General features: G+C 40.7%; 1 protein-coding gene across 1 annotated transcript in view; it reads left to right on the forward strand.

Annotated features, from left to right (window-relative positions):
* The window catches only part of nbeab (neurobeachin b), a 257230-nt gene that overhangs the window by 199396 nt on the left and 39918 nt on the right, over positions 1-17916 (forward strand). The window contains exons 41-43 of the mRNA XM_059534202.1: positions 31-133; positions 1675-1790; positions 16658-16770. Of these exons, the coding sequence (XP_059390185.1) occupies positions 31-133; positions 1675-1790; positions 16658-16770 (332 nt within the window). The remainder of the gene's footprint in view (positions 1-30; positions 134-1674; positions 1791-16657; positions 16771-17916) is intronic.

Genomic DNA, 17916 nt, shown 5'->3' on the forward strand with positions numbered 1-17916 from the left:
TTTAACATGTAAAGTCATTCCCTCCCTCAGCGTCCGTCATGTTTAACTTCCCCGATCAGCCCACAGTGAAGAAGGTGGTCTATAGTCTTCCTTGCGTTGGCGTCGGCACAAGTTACGGCCTTCCACAGGCCAGGCAAGTCTGTTTCTAGTTCCCTGGAACACCTGCATGTGGTTGCCATTCAAAATATTGCTCAAAACAATGTTTACTTCATCCTTATGTTTAAAAGTTTAGCATGATGACCACATCAAATGTCAGAAAAGATTGATCCTGAATGTACCCCTTTGCTATTTAACTGTTTGGAATACTTTGAGGTAGAGGTAGTTACTTACACCATGGGCGTTTTTGCATATTTGTTCCTGACTGAACCTACCAAATGATCCCATATTATTTCAGGGGTTTCAACTGAAGTCCATGGGAGTCATCATAAGTGCAGTAACATGTAGACATTGTACAGTACTAACTAAAATATCTATCTAACTAATAAATATCTAAGTACTGATTAATCTATCTATCTATCTATCTATCTATCTATCTATCTATCTATCTATCTATCTATCTATCTATCTATCTATCTATCTATCTATCTATCTATCTATCTATCTATCTATCTATCTATCTACCTACCTACCTACCTACCTACCTACCTACCTACCTACCTACCTACCTACCTACCTACCTATCTATCTATCTATCTATCTATCTATCTATCTATCTATCTATCTATCTATCTATCTATCTATCTATCTATCATCTGTCTGTTTGTAAAAACAGAGCCTAAATTTAACACTCACCAAGCATAAAATGAGATTATAAATTAGCATATTTTAGCATCAAAGTAGTTATTTTATTTGTTAATTTTTAACACCCAATTATATATATATATATATATATATATATATATATGCAGAATATTATAATTATAAATCAAATAAATAAATGTAATCCACTTCGACTCACGTCTGCAAAAATATATGATGCTCTTGAAAATTTACTGTTTGTCCATTGCATCAATAAAATGTTCATTTAGCAGATATGATGCAGACATGATGGCTTATCGTACATTTTAGTATGCCGCACTAGTCTGGATAAGTGTGATTGCATATAATATTGAAAATCTGTTAGATGGTGCTTCATTAAATTCAGGAATACATTTCTGGTATCATAACTAATAAGAAGTACTTTTCTTGATTCTTTTGTTCTTAGTCAGAATAAGTGCAAGTTAGGTGTGCATAATTATTTAAAAAAAACACATAAGAAGATAAAAAACATGAAAGAAAAAAAAAGACAGTTAAACATAGAAATCCTGCACGTGGATGAGAATCCCTGAGATAGGTCTGATTCAGGGGCTGCACCAGAATTTAGTTTTTCTCATATTTTTAGCATGTGTGCTGTGTATACTTCAAGAGCAAAGATGAAGTATGGTCATCTGCAAAGAATCTCTTTTGCTGGAACTGATGCATTCATTACACACCACAGTAAAGAGCGTGACAGCCTTGCGTGTGTGAGCTGGTGTACTCTTTTGTCTTTTTTTGGAAGCTAAATGTTACAATATCATATTTTGAGTTATAATCCATCTGCAGAACAAGTCCACAATAATCAAAGTAAATGAAAGCAAATGTCGAGTTGGACCTGAGCCTTACTTATTGGTGCAGTTTTGTGCTTTTTTTTTGCAGGCGGATTTCTTTGGCCACCCCCCGTCAGCTCTTCAAGCCCTCTAATATGACTCAGCGCTGGCAAAGACGGGAGATCTCCAACTTTGAGTACCTGATGTTTCTCAATACTATTGCAGGTCAGATCTTATTTGCTTTTCATTGCCAACCATTTGTTTAAATGAAAGCATTTTGGACTATTTGCAATCACGTTTGTATTGAATCTTTTGGTTTGGCTGCGAGCAAATTATTTTATTTTATTTTATTTTATTTTATTTTATTTTATTTTATTTTATTTTATTTTATAAATTGTGTTATTAGTTTCTCTATTCAAACAAAAATATTCTCTGACAAAAATGTACCCTCTTTCCCCTCATTATTTATTAAGAGGCTATATTTTCTCTTTATACTCAGACGCTCCATTGTTGCGCAAAAGCGAGAGTCGAGGACTCTTTGAGATAATTAGTGTGTCTCGGAGTTGAAATATTCTGTTGCAAAGTCTCTGATGTGAACTAGTGAGAACTCTCGCGTACACACGCACACACACACACACACACACACCTCCTCTTGACACTGAAATGTGTCATCCCCGCTCATGCTGCACATTCATGCATATTTATATTTAGCTCCAGTGTGTGTTCGAAACATTATTGTCAGCTAATTAGATGTAAGGCAGAGTTGGAACGGGGTAAAATTCATTAAAGGCAGGAGTGGTAATGACCTGTGCTGACAGAGGTGTCGGTGAAGCATGGGCCCCGACAGGAGAGAGAGAAGGGTGATAATGTGAAGCCGGTCCACTCCTAATTAAACACTATTGCGGTGATATTAACATCTTCCACCCAGGCCTCAGTCCTGTCAGCTCAACCTCCGCTCATCTCAACCTTTTTCCTTGTCTCGGCCCCACTTCACCATGTGGCATTAACCTGGTTAATTAAGTCTACCTCATCCTACACCCGGCCTATCAAGATCATTATGCTCACAGTTTGGGATGGATTTCTTTAGTTTTAGTGTTTGTATCAGAACACCAAATGACTATTATTTTATTTTATTTTATGTGTTCAATTTAGGCTATATATATATATATATATATATACAGTCGTGGCCAAAAGTTTTGAAAATTACATAAATATTAGTTTTCAAAAAGTTTGCTGCTAAACTGCTTTTAGATCTTTGTTTCAGTTTTTTTGTGATGTACTGAAATATAATTACAAGCACTTCATACGTTTCAAAGGCTTTTATCGACAATTACATGACATTTATGCAAAGAGTCAGTATTTGCAGTGTTGGACCTTCTTTTTCAGGACCTCTGCAATTCGACTGGGCATGCTCTCAATCAACTTCTGGGCCAAATCCTGACTGATAGCAACCCATTCTTTCATAATCACTTCTTGGAGTTTGTCAGAATTAGTTGGTTTTTGTTTGTCCACCCGCCTCTTGAGGATTGACCACAAGTTCTCAATGGGATTAAGATCTGGGGAGTTTCCAGGCCATGGACCCAAAATTTCAACATTCTGGTCCCCGAGCCACTTAGTTATCACTTTTGCCTTATGGCACGGTGCTCCATCATGCTGGAAAATGCATTGTTCTTCACCAAACTGTTGTTGGATTGTTGGAAGAAGTTGCTGTTGGAGGGTGTTTTGGTACCATTCTTTATTCATGGCTGTGTTTTTGGGCAGAATTGTGAGTGAGCCCACTCCCTTGGATGAGAAGCAGCCCCACACATGAATGGTGTCAGGATGCTTTACTGTTGGCATGACACAGGACTGATGGTAGCGCTCACCTTTTCTTCTCCGGACAAGCCTTTTTCCAGATGCCCCAAACAATCGGAAAGGGGCTTCATCGGAGAATATGACTTTGACCCAGTCCTCAGCAGTCCATTCACTATACTTTCTGCAGAAGATCAATCTGTCCCTGATGTTTTTTTTGGAGAGAAGTGGCTTCTTTGCTGCCCTTCTTGACACCAGGCCATCTTCCAAAAGTCTTCGCCTCACTGTGCGTGCAGATGTGCTCACACCTGCCTGCTGCCATTCCTGAGCAAGCTTTGCACTGGTGGCACTCCGATCCCGCAGCTGAATCCTCTTTAGGAGACGATCCTGGCGCTTGCTGGACTTTCTTGAACGCCCTGAAGCCTTCTTTACAAGAATTGAACCTCTTACTCAACTCTTATAAATTGTTGATTTAGGTGCAATCTTAGTAGCCACAATATCCTTGCCTGTGAAGCCATTTTTATGCAACGCAATGATGGCTGCACGCGTTTCTTTGCAGGTCACCATGGTTGACAATGGAAGAACAATGATTTCAAGCACCTCCTTTTAACATGTCAAGTCTGCCATTCTAACCCAATCAGCCTGACATAATGATCTCCAGCCTTGTGCTCGTCAACATTCTCACCTGAGTTAACAAGATGATTACTGAAATGATCTCAGCAGGTCCTTTAATGACAGCAATGAAATGCAGTGGAAAGGTTTTTTTGGGATTAAGTTAATTTTCATGGCAAAGAAGGACTATGCAATTCATCTGATCACTCTTCATAACATTCTGGAGTATATGCAAATTGCTATTATAAAAACTTAAGCAGCAACTTTTCCAATTTCCAATATTTATGTAATTCTCAAAACTTTTGGCCATGACTGTATATATACAAAAAATAAATGAGAAATAAAAAAAATAAAAAAAAATAATGGAAAACTGACCTTTTCCACAGACTAGCATTATTAATGAACACTGGAATATAGCAATGTCATGTTTGTTTAATTAACAGCATTAAAACTAAACTGCTCATATTGTATTAATCAACTTGAGGTCTTTATAAATCATGGAAGTGTTTTATCTGTACTCTCTAAGAGGTGGCTGTTTAAGAGTCAGTTTAATGACTATCATTTGTGATGGGTCTGGTAATTAGCTCACACACGCTATCATCTCCAACCATCATGAAAGGCCTGAGAACCCAGAACCAAAGCCCAGATCATCAAAATTTCCACACCCTCCACACATGCTGTCATGATCCGGTCTTTGAACTGCCGTTAATTCACCACACAGACTTTCACACTACACAGTACACGCTGGACTACATTGCCCATGATCCATTGCACCCATCACCTGATAGTTCACCTGATAACAATCACAGCATGCACCTGAGAACAATCACACACACACACAAAGCACAATCATCAGACACACTTTATAAGCATTGGACTTCTTCTCACACACTGCCGAGTATTGTTCTGCACATATCCCTCCCCTAGCGATAGCTTCGATACCAAGCCATTCCGTGTTTGTTTTTATAGTCTTGTCTTAGTTTCTAGTTTTCATAGTCTTGTTTTAGTTTATAGTTTGCATAGTCTTGTTTCAGTTTATAGTTTTCATAGTCCAATTTCAGTTTATAGTTTTCATAGTTTAGTCTTTTTCTTGCTTTGCCCGGTTACTCGTGTTTTGACCCTTTGCTTTGGATTCTGGATTACCCCTCTTGCTTAGCCCTTTAGATATTGTCCGTTCATCGTAGACCCATGCTTGCCCTAGGATTATTCTTGTGTCTTGCCCTCTATATACCTGTTTGCCATTGTTTGACTCAGGCCTGTTATGACCACGCCTCTGTCCAATAAAAGCTTGCACATGGATCCGCACGTCTCACGTCTTGTCAGCCCCTATACACATGCTCACATTCTCATCCAGGTATCTGAACTGAGATGCATCTATGGGTTAGTACCACCTCAGAGGATTTTTACGAAGGTCAGGATCAGGTTTCATTTGTGCCCTCCCCAAATTCCAGAGGAAATACCAGGCTTCCAGTCCTTGTATGAGTAATAGTACTATAAAGATGAAATAGCCCCAGTGTATCTCTTCTTTAAGAGGTTCTGTGTATCAGCCTGGCTAAGCTTCAATGGTGTCCTTACAGCTGCAGATCCCAAGTGCATACAGACAATCTGAAAACTTTTCTGTCCAAACAGCAAGCACAAATCCTATCAGCACCTTTGCAATGTTCACAGAAGGCTATATATCAGATTGGCATTTCCCAAAAATATTTTTTTGTGTTTTTGTGCATACAAAAGCTTAAAGTTTATTTCTTGGCAACAGCTTTCTTTCTTAGAAAATCCTATATGTATATAAATAATTGGAGCAGAACCTACCTACACACAAATGTGTGTGTGTGTGTGTGTGTGTGTGTGTGTGTATATATACAGTACAGACCAAAAGTTTGGAAACATTACTATTTTTAATGTTTTTGAAAGAAGTTTCTTCTGCTCATCAAGCATGCATTTATTTCATCAAAAATACAGAAAAAAAATTTATATTGTGATATATTATTACAATTTAAAATAATTGTTTTTAAATTTATTATACTTTAAATTATCATTTATTTCTGTGATGCAAAGCTGAATTTTTAGGATCATTATCACATGATCCTTTAGAAATTATTCTAATATAATGATTCATTATCAAAGTTGGAAACAGTTCTGCTGCTTAATATGTTTTCAGAACATGTGATACTTTTTTAGGATACTTTGATGAATAAAAAGTAAAAAAATAAATAAAAAGAAGCTATGTTTTTAAAATATAAATATTTTGTAATAACAATATACACTACTGGTCAGTAATTTGGGGTCAGTAATTTTTTTTTCTTTCTTTTTTTTAAAATAAAATCAATACTTTTATTCAGCAAGGATGTGTTAAATTGATAAAAAGTGATAGTAAAGAAAATATATTATTAGAATATATATTATTAGAATTTTTTATTTTATTTTCAATAAATGCAGTTCTTTTTAACCTTTTATTCATCAAATATATTAGACAGCAGAACTGTTTCCAACACTCATAATAAATCAGAATATTAGAATTATTTCTAAATGATCATGTGATAGACTGGATGTTACATGTGAAACTGAAGGCTGGAGTAATGATGCTGAAAATTCAGCTTTGCATCACAGGAATAAATTATTTTTTTTAAAGTATATTCAAATAGAAAACGTACTCGGTTACTAAACGTAACCTCGGTTCTCTCTAGAAGAGCGAACGAGTACTGCGTCTTAGCTAAGACGCTACGGGAAAAGTCTCTTTTCACGAAATACTGAAGCAAAAAATTATCCTTAATTTTGTATTTTTGTAAAGCGCATTTGCAGCAGTACACAGCCATAGGCTAGACAGCTCGTTCGCTCATTGGCTTGTTCTGCGGCAACTGCACAGCCTATCGAGCGCAGGCTGATGCAACATCAGACCAGGGCTTCTCGCCCTTCTTGCCACTTCCCGCCGAAACGGGTGTGGCCCAACCTATAAAAGGAGCTCGAAAAGGCTGACTCGCCTGATTTATTTCATCGCCGAAGCGAACCAGAGTGAATCGTACGCACGGCAGAGAAAGCAGTACTCGTTCGCTCTTCTAGAGAGAACCGAGGTTACGTTTAGTAACCGAGTACGTTCTCTTACGAGAGCTCTCTCGTATTGCGTCTTAGCTATGACGCTACGGGAACCCAATGTAAAACCCCGTGCGCGCAGGGATCACACACCAATAAACCTGAAGCAACACCCAGGATTTACAGTGCACAGTCACCTGAGGGACTCACAGAGAGTCCAGGACAGGAAGGGGGGAAGCCCTCCGTCCCATATCTAGCAACATCCGTAGATGCGACAATATGACATCACACAGCCGAGGCAAGGCCTGACCAATGTGGCAATGCGGGTCTTACGCAATACTGCCCATATAACAGTCGGCAGCGCATAACGCTCACGAACTCAGAATTCCCCTCAGGGCCCTGATTCGACTATACCGACAGCAGCCTCGCTTGCAAGGCGGGAACCTCCAGGTTATAGAACCTGATAAATGTAGACGGCGAGGCCCAACCTGCCGCCATACATATATCCTGCAAGGAGATCCCAGTAGACCACGCCCACGACGAGGCGACGCCCCTTGTGGAGTGTGCTCTGACGCCCAGCGGGCACTGAAGGCCCCTGGAAGCGTAAGCTAACGCTATGGCGTCAACTATCCATCTGGATAGAGTCTGTCTCGAAACAGCCATTCCCTTGGAACGTCCACCGAACGAGACAAACAGCTGCTCCATCTGCCGAAAGGCAGCAGAGCGAGACACATAAGCTCTTAAAACCCTGACAGGGCAAAGAAGACTTGAGTCTCTATCCTCTCCTGACACCGGCAGGGCAGACAGGGCAATAACCTGAGCCCGAAACGGCGTGTTGAGAGATTTCGGCACATAACCGTGCCTAGGTTTGAGTATGACCTTTGAGTCATTAGGCCCAAACTCCAAGCACGACTGGCTCACCGAGAGCGCGTGCAGATCACCCACACGCTTCACTGAAGCGAGAGCCAACAAGAATACTGTCTTGAACGACAGATGCTGAAGGCTAACTGATTGGATAGGCTCAAAAGGGGGACCCTTCATGGCCTCCAAAACCGCCGCGAGGTCCCACATAGGGACTGACGGAGGTCTGGGAGGATTCAGCCTCCTAGCTCCTCTAAGGAACCGGATGACCAAATCATTCCTTCCTATTGACTGACCGAGCACTGTTTCAGAAAACGCTGCGATGGCCGCCACATAAACTTTGAGCGTGGATGGGGCTCTGCCCTTATCCAACAGCTCCTGTAGGAAGGAGAGAACCTCTGTCACCTCACAACTAAGGGGTGAACATCCTCGAGCTGTGCACCAGCTGGAGAACACCGACCACTTTGAGGCATACAGACGTCGTGTCGACGGAGCTCTAGCCTGAGTGATAGTATTTAGCACTCCCACTGCGAGATCAGCGGGTAACCGTTGAGCGCCTACACATGGAGGGACCACAACTCCGGTTGAGGGTGCCAAATCAAACCCCTGGCCTGCGAGAGGAGGTCCCTCCTCAACGGTACTGGCCACGGGGCGACATCTGCTAACTGCATCAAATCTGGGAACCATGGTTGGTTCTTCCAAAGAGGTGCTAAAAGCAGTATTGAACATCTCGTTTCTCTCACCCGTTCTTTCACCTGCGGAAGGAGGGAGACGGGAGGGAAAGCATAAAGCGGGCAGCACGGCCATTTCCGTGACAGCGCGCTTTCGTTCTTGGAAAAGAACGCGGGGCAGTGAGCGTTTTCGTGGGACGCGAAGAGGTCCACCTCCGCCCTGCCAAATCTCTCCCACAACAGCCGGACTGTTTGCGGGTGTAGAGACCATTCGCCCGTAGGAACATTGCCTCTGGACAGCCTGTCTGGACCCAGATTCTGTAGCCCAGGTACATGCACTGCCCTCAGCGAACGCACGTTGCGCTGAGCCCAAACCAGGAGGCGTTCCGCCAGCCTTTACAGGTTTCGGGACCCGAGACCGCCCTGGCGATTTATGTAGGACACCACAGACATGTTGTCCGAACGGACTAAGACGTGGTGGTCCTTGATTTGGGGACAAAAGCGCATCAGCACGTTCTCCACTGCCAGCATTTCCAGACAGTTGATATGATGGAGCTTTTCCCATTCTGACCACAGGCCAAAGGACGGTCTGCCCTCGAGCAGCGCTCCCCATCCCGAAGTGGAGGCGTCCGTCAACACCATCTTCACATTCGGGGAAGTCCCCAGGCTTACACCTGATCGGTACCAGCCGTTCGCTGTCCAGGGTGCCAGAGCTGTGACACAGCTCTGATTGACCTTGAGGAGCAGCCGGCCAGACGCCCACGCTCTGCGCGGCACCCGCGCCTTCAGCCAGAGCTGCAGGGGGCGCATGCGGAGCAGGCCCAGCTGCAGAGCCGGAGATGCTGAGGCCATGAGGCCCAGCATCTTCTGACAGTGTTTGAGCGACACGGTCGCGCCGCAGCGGAAAGAACTCGCTGCGCGCTGAATGCCCAACACGCGCTGTGGTGCGGCCGCGCCGTCTGACTGGGGTTCAGTGAACTCTTCGCCCAATTGACACTGAGACCGAGCTTCTCGAGGTGATCGAGTAAAACGGCCCTGTGCTCCACGAGCTCCGCCCGTGATCGAGCCAGAACCAGCCAGTCGTCCAAATAATTCAGCACTCACATGCCTCTGAGTCTGAGAGGAGCGAGCGCTGCATCCATGCACCTCGTAAACGTACGAGGAGCCATGGACAAGCCGAACGGCAGGACTGTAAACTGGTATGCCTGGCCCTTGAAGGCGAATCTCAAATATCGCCTGTGGTTTGATGCTATCTGTATTTGAAAATACGCATCCTTCAGATCTATTGACATGAACCAGTCCCCTCTGCGAATCTGCGCGAGGAGCTTCCTGGTCGTAAGCATTTTGAAACTGTGTTTCATCAATGCCTTGTTCTGCTGTCTTAGATCCAGTATGGGCCTGAGACCCCCGTCTCTCTTGGGCACCAGAAAGTATCTGCTGTACAGCCCCCCCTCGCTTTGAGCTTGAGACACAGGCTCTACAGCCCCTTTGCTCAACAGTTTTGATATTTCGGCCCGAAGTATGTGTGCTACTTCTGTTTTGACCGTAGTTTCGACGCGCGCTAAAAAGCGCGGAGTAGCCTCTCTTTATAATGCCTAGCACCCAATCCGAAACCCCTGGAAGCGCTGACCATGCATCTGCATGAATGGCTAAGGGCTGGATGCGAAGCGCGCTCTGTTGACTGGGCAACGGCGGGGCTCGGGTGTGCTGCGCATTTGAGGCGGGGAGCGCGCTGATCACAGCGAGCAGATCGCTCCTCCTCGACCCCGTCCCGGCGCTTAACCGACTGGGGGAAGGCTGAGCAGGTCCCGTGGGACTCGTTAATATCTGCGAGTAACTGTGGGCTGCATGTGTGCACATTTACCACTTTCAACTCGCTGTCTGCCTGTGCAGAGCATATGTGCACGGGCCTCGTTTTTACAGAAGCCACGCGCCGTATGTGACATAGTGTATGTGGGCACTGGGGAGTGGGCACCTTTACTATGTGGCGCTCGACCGATCTGTGTCGATCTTATGTGCGCGAGCCCTGTGTGCAGGGCTGTGCTTACATGTGGAGATGGGCACTGAGGAGTGGGCATCGTCACTGCATTTATAGCACCATCGGCCGTGGCCGGACGAGCGTGCACGGGTTTCGTTTTTACAGAAACCACATGACGCGTGTGACATAGTAATTGTGGGCACTGAGGGGTTGGCACGCTTACTATGCATCTTTAAAAAGACGCAGCTCTTTTTGTGAGTGTGCGTCGCAGGGCGAATACACACGGGATATAATGATACAAAGGATACAAAGAATATAGGCGCTGGACAGCGCAGCAGGAACGGCAGTGGAAGGCGGCGAGGCCAGCAGCTTCAGAATGGCTCGTCCCGCTGATATGCTTCTCAGACGGCGCTTGCTTCCTCCGTGATCCAGCGATGCGTGAGCTTCGCTGAAGAGATGAAAAATCAGGTGAGTCAGCCTTTTCGAGCTCCTTTTATAGGTTGGGCCACACCCGTTCCGGCGGGAAGTGGCAAGAAGGGTGCGAAGCGCCCTTATTGGTCTGATGTTGCATCAGCCTGCGCTCGATAGGCTGTGCAGTTGCCGCAGAACAAGCCAATGAGCGAACGAGCCGTCTCGCCTATGGCTGTGTACTGCTGCAAATGCGCTTTACAAAAATACAAAATTAAGGATAATTTTTTGCTTCAGTATTTCGTGAAAAGAGACTTTTCCCGTAGCGTCTTAGCTAAGATGCAGTACGAGAAAGCTCTCGTAAGAGAACTATTATTTTAAGTTGTAATAATATTTCACAATATTACTGTTTTTTCAGTATTTTTGATCAAATAAATGCAGGCTTGATGAACAGAAGAAACTTCTTTCAAAAACATTAAAAATAGTAATGTTTCCAAACTTTTGGTCTGTACTATATATATATATACAATACAGACCACAAGTTTGGACACACCTTCTCATTCAAAGAGTTTTCTTTATTTTCATGACTATGAAAATTGTAGTCACACTGAAGGCATTAAGGGCTATTTGACCAAGAAGGAGAGTGATGGGGTGCTGCGCCAGATGACCTGGCCTCCACAGTCACCGGACCTGAACCCAATCGAGATGGTTTAGGGGTGAGCTGGACCGCAGACAGAAGGCAAAAGGGCCAACAAGTGCTAAGCATCTCTCAGGGAACTCCTTCAAGACTGTTGGAACACCATTTCAGGTGACTACCTCTTGAAGCTCATCAATGCCAAGAGTGTGCAAAGCAGTAATCAAAGCAAAAGGTGGCTACTTTGAAGAACCTAGAATATGACATATTTTCAGTTGTTTCACACTTTTTTGTTATATATATAATTCCATATATAATTCCACATGTGTTAATTCATAGTTTTGATGCCTTCAGTGTGAATCTACAATTTTCATAGTCATGAAAATAAAGAAAACTCTTTGAATGAGAAGGTGTGTCCAAACTTTTGGTCTATGCTGTATTTATATATATATATATATATATATTAGGGCTGGGCAAGTTAACATGTTATTATCCCATTAATAGATTAATGCAGACAATTATTTTATCACGAATTAATGCAGTTTTTTATTATTATGAAAGTCTGTTGCTCACTGTCTCTGAATACACTTACAGATAAACCATGGGTCACAGGAGGGGTGGGATGTTGAACAGCACTGGCTTGGGATGGGTGTCATCATGCATATCGACCAATGAGAGCATTTGGGGTGTGCCTAAGACTGCAGCAGCACTCACATGAAGCACTCACAACTTCATAAGTGGGAAATAGGAAGTTTTGCTTGGGCACAGTAAAGATTGCCTAGTGTGATGCAACCTTATTCTCCCGCAACCCACACACACGACTTTCTGCCTGGCCAATCAAGTGTTGTCCCCCACCACACTCTGCTGCCCTGGGTCCCGCGATTGTGCAGGTCTCTACTCAGAAGGTGCCTGTTATAATGGTGTGATCGAGGCTCTGGACTCTGAGCATAACTTGTTTTTCTAAAACAAACTTTAAAATATTTCCTATAAAAAGTTTATGCCCTGGCAGTGGCAATTAACTTTGCTTTTATATTTAATTTGTTTACATTATTGTTATAAGTTGAGATTTACAATAAATATTTTAACTGCTACTATGTAAAAGGAATACTGCTGTAAAAAAGCACCTTGTGTTTAAACTAATGTGTTTAAAGTGTTTGCAAACCAAATGTTATTGCACTTTTGTTCATAAAGCAGTACTTTGAAATGAAAAAGGTGCACAATACACTACTTCATTATTGAATTGTGTGCATAACAATGCAATTAATCGTGATACAATTTTTTATCGTTGCCTAGCACTAATATATATATATATATATATACACACACATACTGTACACACACACACACACACACACACACACACACAATATACATACATATATATATAAGAGAGAGAGAGAGAGAATAAATAAAAACTATGAAATATGATTAAATTAAATTAAAAATAAATTAAGATTGAAGTAATCAGTTATTTATATAAATTAATTATATGCAGGAAATTATTTCAACTAATTTATGTTTCTTAACTTGTTCTGTAGAGAGATGGATAGTAAACCAAAATATAAATTAGAATTAAACAATACCACAATAGCTTATATAGAAGAAACTGATTTATAATATATATATATATATATATATATATATATATATATATATATAAAATTTATTAATAATTAATAAAATACATCACAGTTACATATTATACAATTTAGATAGCTAGATAGATTGATATATAGATAGATAGATACTACTTCATTATTGAATTGTGTGCATAACAATGCAATTAATCACGATACAATATTTTATCGTTGCCTAGCACTAATATATATATTTTTATATATATATATATATACACACACACACATACACACACACACACACACACACAATATACACACATATATATAAGAGAGAGAGAGAGAATAAATAAAAACTATGACATATAATTAAATTAAATTAAAAATAAATTAAGATTGAAGTAATCAGTTATTTACATAAATTATATATAAATTAATTATATGCAGGAAATTATTTCAACTAATTTATGTTTCTTAACTTGTTCTGTAGAGAGATGGATAGTAAACCAAAATATAAATTAGAATTAAACAATATCCCAATAACTTATATAGAAGAAACTGATTTATGATATTTACTGATATATAATATATATAATGTATATAAAAATATAAATGTATTAATAATTAATAAAATACATCACAGTTACATATTATACAATTTAGATAGCTAGCTAGCTAGCTAGCTAGCTAGCTAGATAGATAGATAGATAGATAGATAGATAGATAGATAGATAGATAGATAGATAGATAGATAGATAGATAGATAGATAGATAGATAGAGTCTTACAAATATCAAACCCAGTGAAGACTTTGTCATCTGACATAAATTATTGGGCATTTAGAAAAGAGGCAAACAATTTTATAGCTATATTCTTATGATGTTCTCCTCTGACAGTTCTTACCATCTGAAATCCATATTCCTAACAGCAAGGAAACTGGCGCAGAACAGAAAGAGAGAGAGAGATAAGGAAAGATGGAGAGAAATGGAAGGATAAAAACAAAGCCACATCTGGCGTATGTTGCATTGCCGCATACATGCTCCGTCATGGATACTTCATATAGGTCTCCATGGTTACCATAACCAGAGCCGGCCCTAGACCTTTGGGGGCCCTAAGCAAAATTCGGTTGGAGGCCCCTTTGACCGTTTTAAGTAAGGCCTAAAGAAAAGCAATGACTACCTTATAACTATACTGTACATATTATATCTACTAAGTTATTTTTACATTTTTTAGTCTATTAAATTATGTTTAAATTATGCTGTATGTTAATTATCTTCTTTACGCTGCTGGTGCTGAGTAAGTATTTTGTTCTTATGTGGCAACATGTACAGAATGACAATAAAAGACCTTGAGTTCTTGAGTTGAGTTCCATGTTTGATGTCTAAAAGAAAAATTATGATACCACTGAGCTGAATGGCAGTGCAGTTCAACGAACACACACTGATGAACTTGCTGAATAAGAAGACTGATAAAGTGATTTTCACTGACCTTCAAAGAAACATTTTTAATTGACACCAGAGTTTAAGAGACACAAACAACAGCCTATATATAATTTAAATGAAATCGAGCAAATAGAATAACATTTAAATTAAATATTATATATAATAATAAATAGAACATTTAAATGTTTGAATTTTTCAAATAAAGAAAATTAACAATAACATCTAAAACACCACAAACAAGATTAATAGTAACAATAATAAGAATTAGGTAATATTTCAATAGAACCATTAAAATCCATATTTGTGCAGAATGATGTGCTCAAAGCAACATGGAGTCACAGTGTGCAGCGCTGCGCTGCTCAAGTGGGCATTTAAAAGTTCACGGCACAAAGCAAAGAAATGTCGAGCGCACAAATCCTAATTTATATCTGTCCAACAGTTTATTGATCATGTTTCTTCACAGTTTTAAATTCCAGTTATTGTGCGTTTGATGCCGATTCATAGTCCTTGTGATGTGTGTGATCTAACAGGCAGACGGTAGCGAGTCGTTTAAAAACAGCAACAAACATAAAATACAAATACACAAAATAAAGTCATTTTATGCAAATCCACAGCCTTTTATCTAGAGATCAAGCATTATAATGTAAATATATCATATGATATATTGGAGAGAGTTTTACCGTGCACGAGACGCGCCCTTTTTGAATAATATTTTTGAATGGAGAATGATTGACGAGGAAAAACGAGTTTCCGTAAACTTAAATTTAATGATGTAAATAGTAGGCCTGTAGTGATAGTCGATAAATCAATTAATCGCACTACAAAAAAAAATGAGCTCGAAAATTTTTTCGCCCGCGATCATTTCTTTTTTCAATTTTTATTTAAGAAATGTAACATGTCACGATGTGTGGTCAGTCTGGAGCGCAGCCTGTGGACAGCCCGTGGCAGACACACCCTTTCCGATGGCAAAGTTGTCCCAGGAATAAAGAGATAACGACTTCACTTGTCTCCATTGAATCCAATGGGGTCGCTGTGTCCATTTCTTTTACTGTCTATGGTGTCAACGCGCCCAGTGAGTTCACACACACACACACACACACACTTTCTTTCCAAAGCGCTCGGGCAGTTGCGCTCAGGGGCGGACTGGCCGTCTGGATGAGTGAGTCGATCGCGCGGCCGTGGCCGATATGTTTTGTTTGCATGAGTGTTTTGCCCTCCCTCCCTGTTTAGTTTGGTCTACTCCACTGCGTATCTTGAAACACACCCCCTTTAACAGAGAGAGAGACAGATTTATCCGGTACAGCGAATTTCTCTGAGCAGCAGGCCACTGTATACGTTCACTTAAAACATAACCGACTGTCTTTGTTTACGAGAATACTTGCAGAAACAATTATTTTTAGAGTGACTTTAGGGGGCCCTCTGCTGGCTACGGGGCCCTTTGCAATTGCAAGGGTCGCTTAGTGGCTTGGCCGGCTCTGCCATAACTCTCTAGCCAATCAGAGGAGAGGCCTGACTGTGCCATAGGGAGGGGTTTCAAGGGTACGGTGTCATCTTCTAGAAGAATTTGTATGCCTTTAATTTCACCCATGCCACAACTTCACAGCACAATTTTCACTTTCAGGAAACTTTAATCAAGAAAGTAGTACCACAAAACCTTTTCTAACCCTCCACTGCTGTAATACAGTCATTAGGCTCTGCAACAGACAACCACAATAACATCTGCCTGTTCATCTTGTTGAAAACTTAATTATTATGAAAACCTGAGTTTATATTTGATAAGTTTAAAGTTTTTATAATCTCAGCGTGCAGTGGGATAAGATGTTTGTCATCAAATGCAACACGCTTGTTTCTTCTTTTTTATAAATGATCACGATCATTAATGCTATCAATTATGAATTTATGATGTCCTAATAAGGATTCTCCTCACACTCCTCCACTGGGAGACAAGCACAATAACCAGTAGTCATGAGTCCTGCAAAAATAATCTGGACCAGAATGATTATGGGTCAAAAAGGCAATGCGGTGGGTTGGATTTCCACTATGTTACCCACCAGCCTTCTAGTAATTTCAAATTCTACCTTTAATCTTTCAGGAAGGACATACAATGATCTGAATCAGTATCCTGTTTTCCCATGGGTCCTCACAAACTATGAGTCAGAAGAGCTGGACCTCACGATTCCTGGAAACTTCAGGGACCTTTCGAAGGTAAAAAACATCAAAACACAATCCATCCATCCATCCATCCATCGTCATTAATGTTAAAAATTTCATTATTGATTTCAGCATGAGGGTCAAAGTTTAAACATACCATTTTGGTGTCCGCATCAAATAAAATCTATTAAAGTGATTTATATACACAGAAAGCCTAGATGCATGTAAATTGTCTACTGTAATGTTTCAAATAACCTTTTTGAAAAAACTTCAAAATATGGGTGAAATAATTTTCCATTGTTATTCAGTGTAACAAATACATTCATGAAAAGCCTGTTTCCACTGAGTGGTGCAGTACGGTACAGTAGGCCTGCAGTGGCCTACAGTGTGATTCGGGACAGTGCACCCTGATCCGGCTTGTGTTTCCACTGCAAACATTACCTTTACTTGTTAGGCATGGTGTATGTAGAAAAGTTGTGGTCGATGTCATTCTCACATGAAGAAGAAACGTGACATTGTCTGTGTGTATATGTGTGAAAACATACAATTCTAAAATACACTGTTATATTTTTTTGTGTTTGCGCACTTTGCTTGAGCAGCATGGCGGAAAGAGTGATGGAGACACCTTTCCCTGTGTGTTCCTTTGGTACCATTCACAATTGATGATTTTAATTGTTATTCTGATCTGTACTTATTAAAGTATATTAAAGAAAAGTGATCATGCTAAATTGTATTATATTGTAATAAAAAATGTCTCTCTGGCAAATGGGTAAAACCTAGAGGTTTGAAGGACAGTGGCAAAGTTAGTTTAAAGGAATAGTTCACCCAAAACTGAAAATGTGATGTTTATCTGCTTAACCCCAGGGCATCCAAGATGTTAGTTGGTGACTTTGTTTCTTCAGTAGAACACAAACTCAAACCGTTGCAGTCTGTCAGTCATATTATGGGATTTAATGGGAATCAGGGCTTTGAGAGTCAAAAAAACATACACTAACAAAACCAAATTAAACCCTGCGGCTTGTGACGATACACTGATGTGTAATGACACGAAACGATCAGTCTGTGCAAGAAACTGAACAGTATTTATATAGTTTTTACCTCTGATTCACTGCAAGTTTTGGCGCATGACGCGGCTTCTTCATCTTCTTGCTTTATGGCTAATCACAGACTTATAAATTCATTACCGCCACCTATCTCTCA

Source organism: Carassius carassius, chromosome 41, assembly GCF_963082965.1.
Source record: "Carassius carassius chromosome 41, fCarCar2.1, whole genome shotgun sequence".
NCBI classification, from domain to species: Eukaryota; Metazoa; Chordata; class Actinopteri; order Cypriniformes; family Cyprinidae; genus Carassius; species Carassius carassius.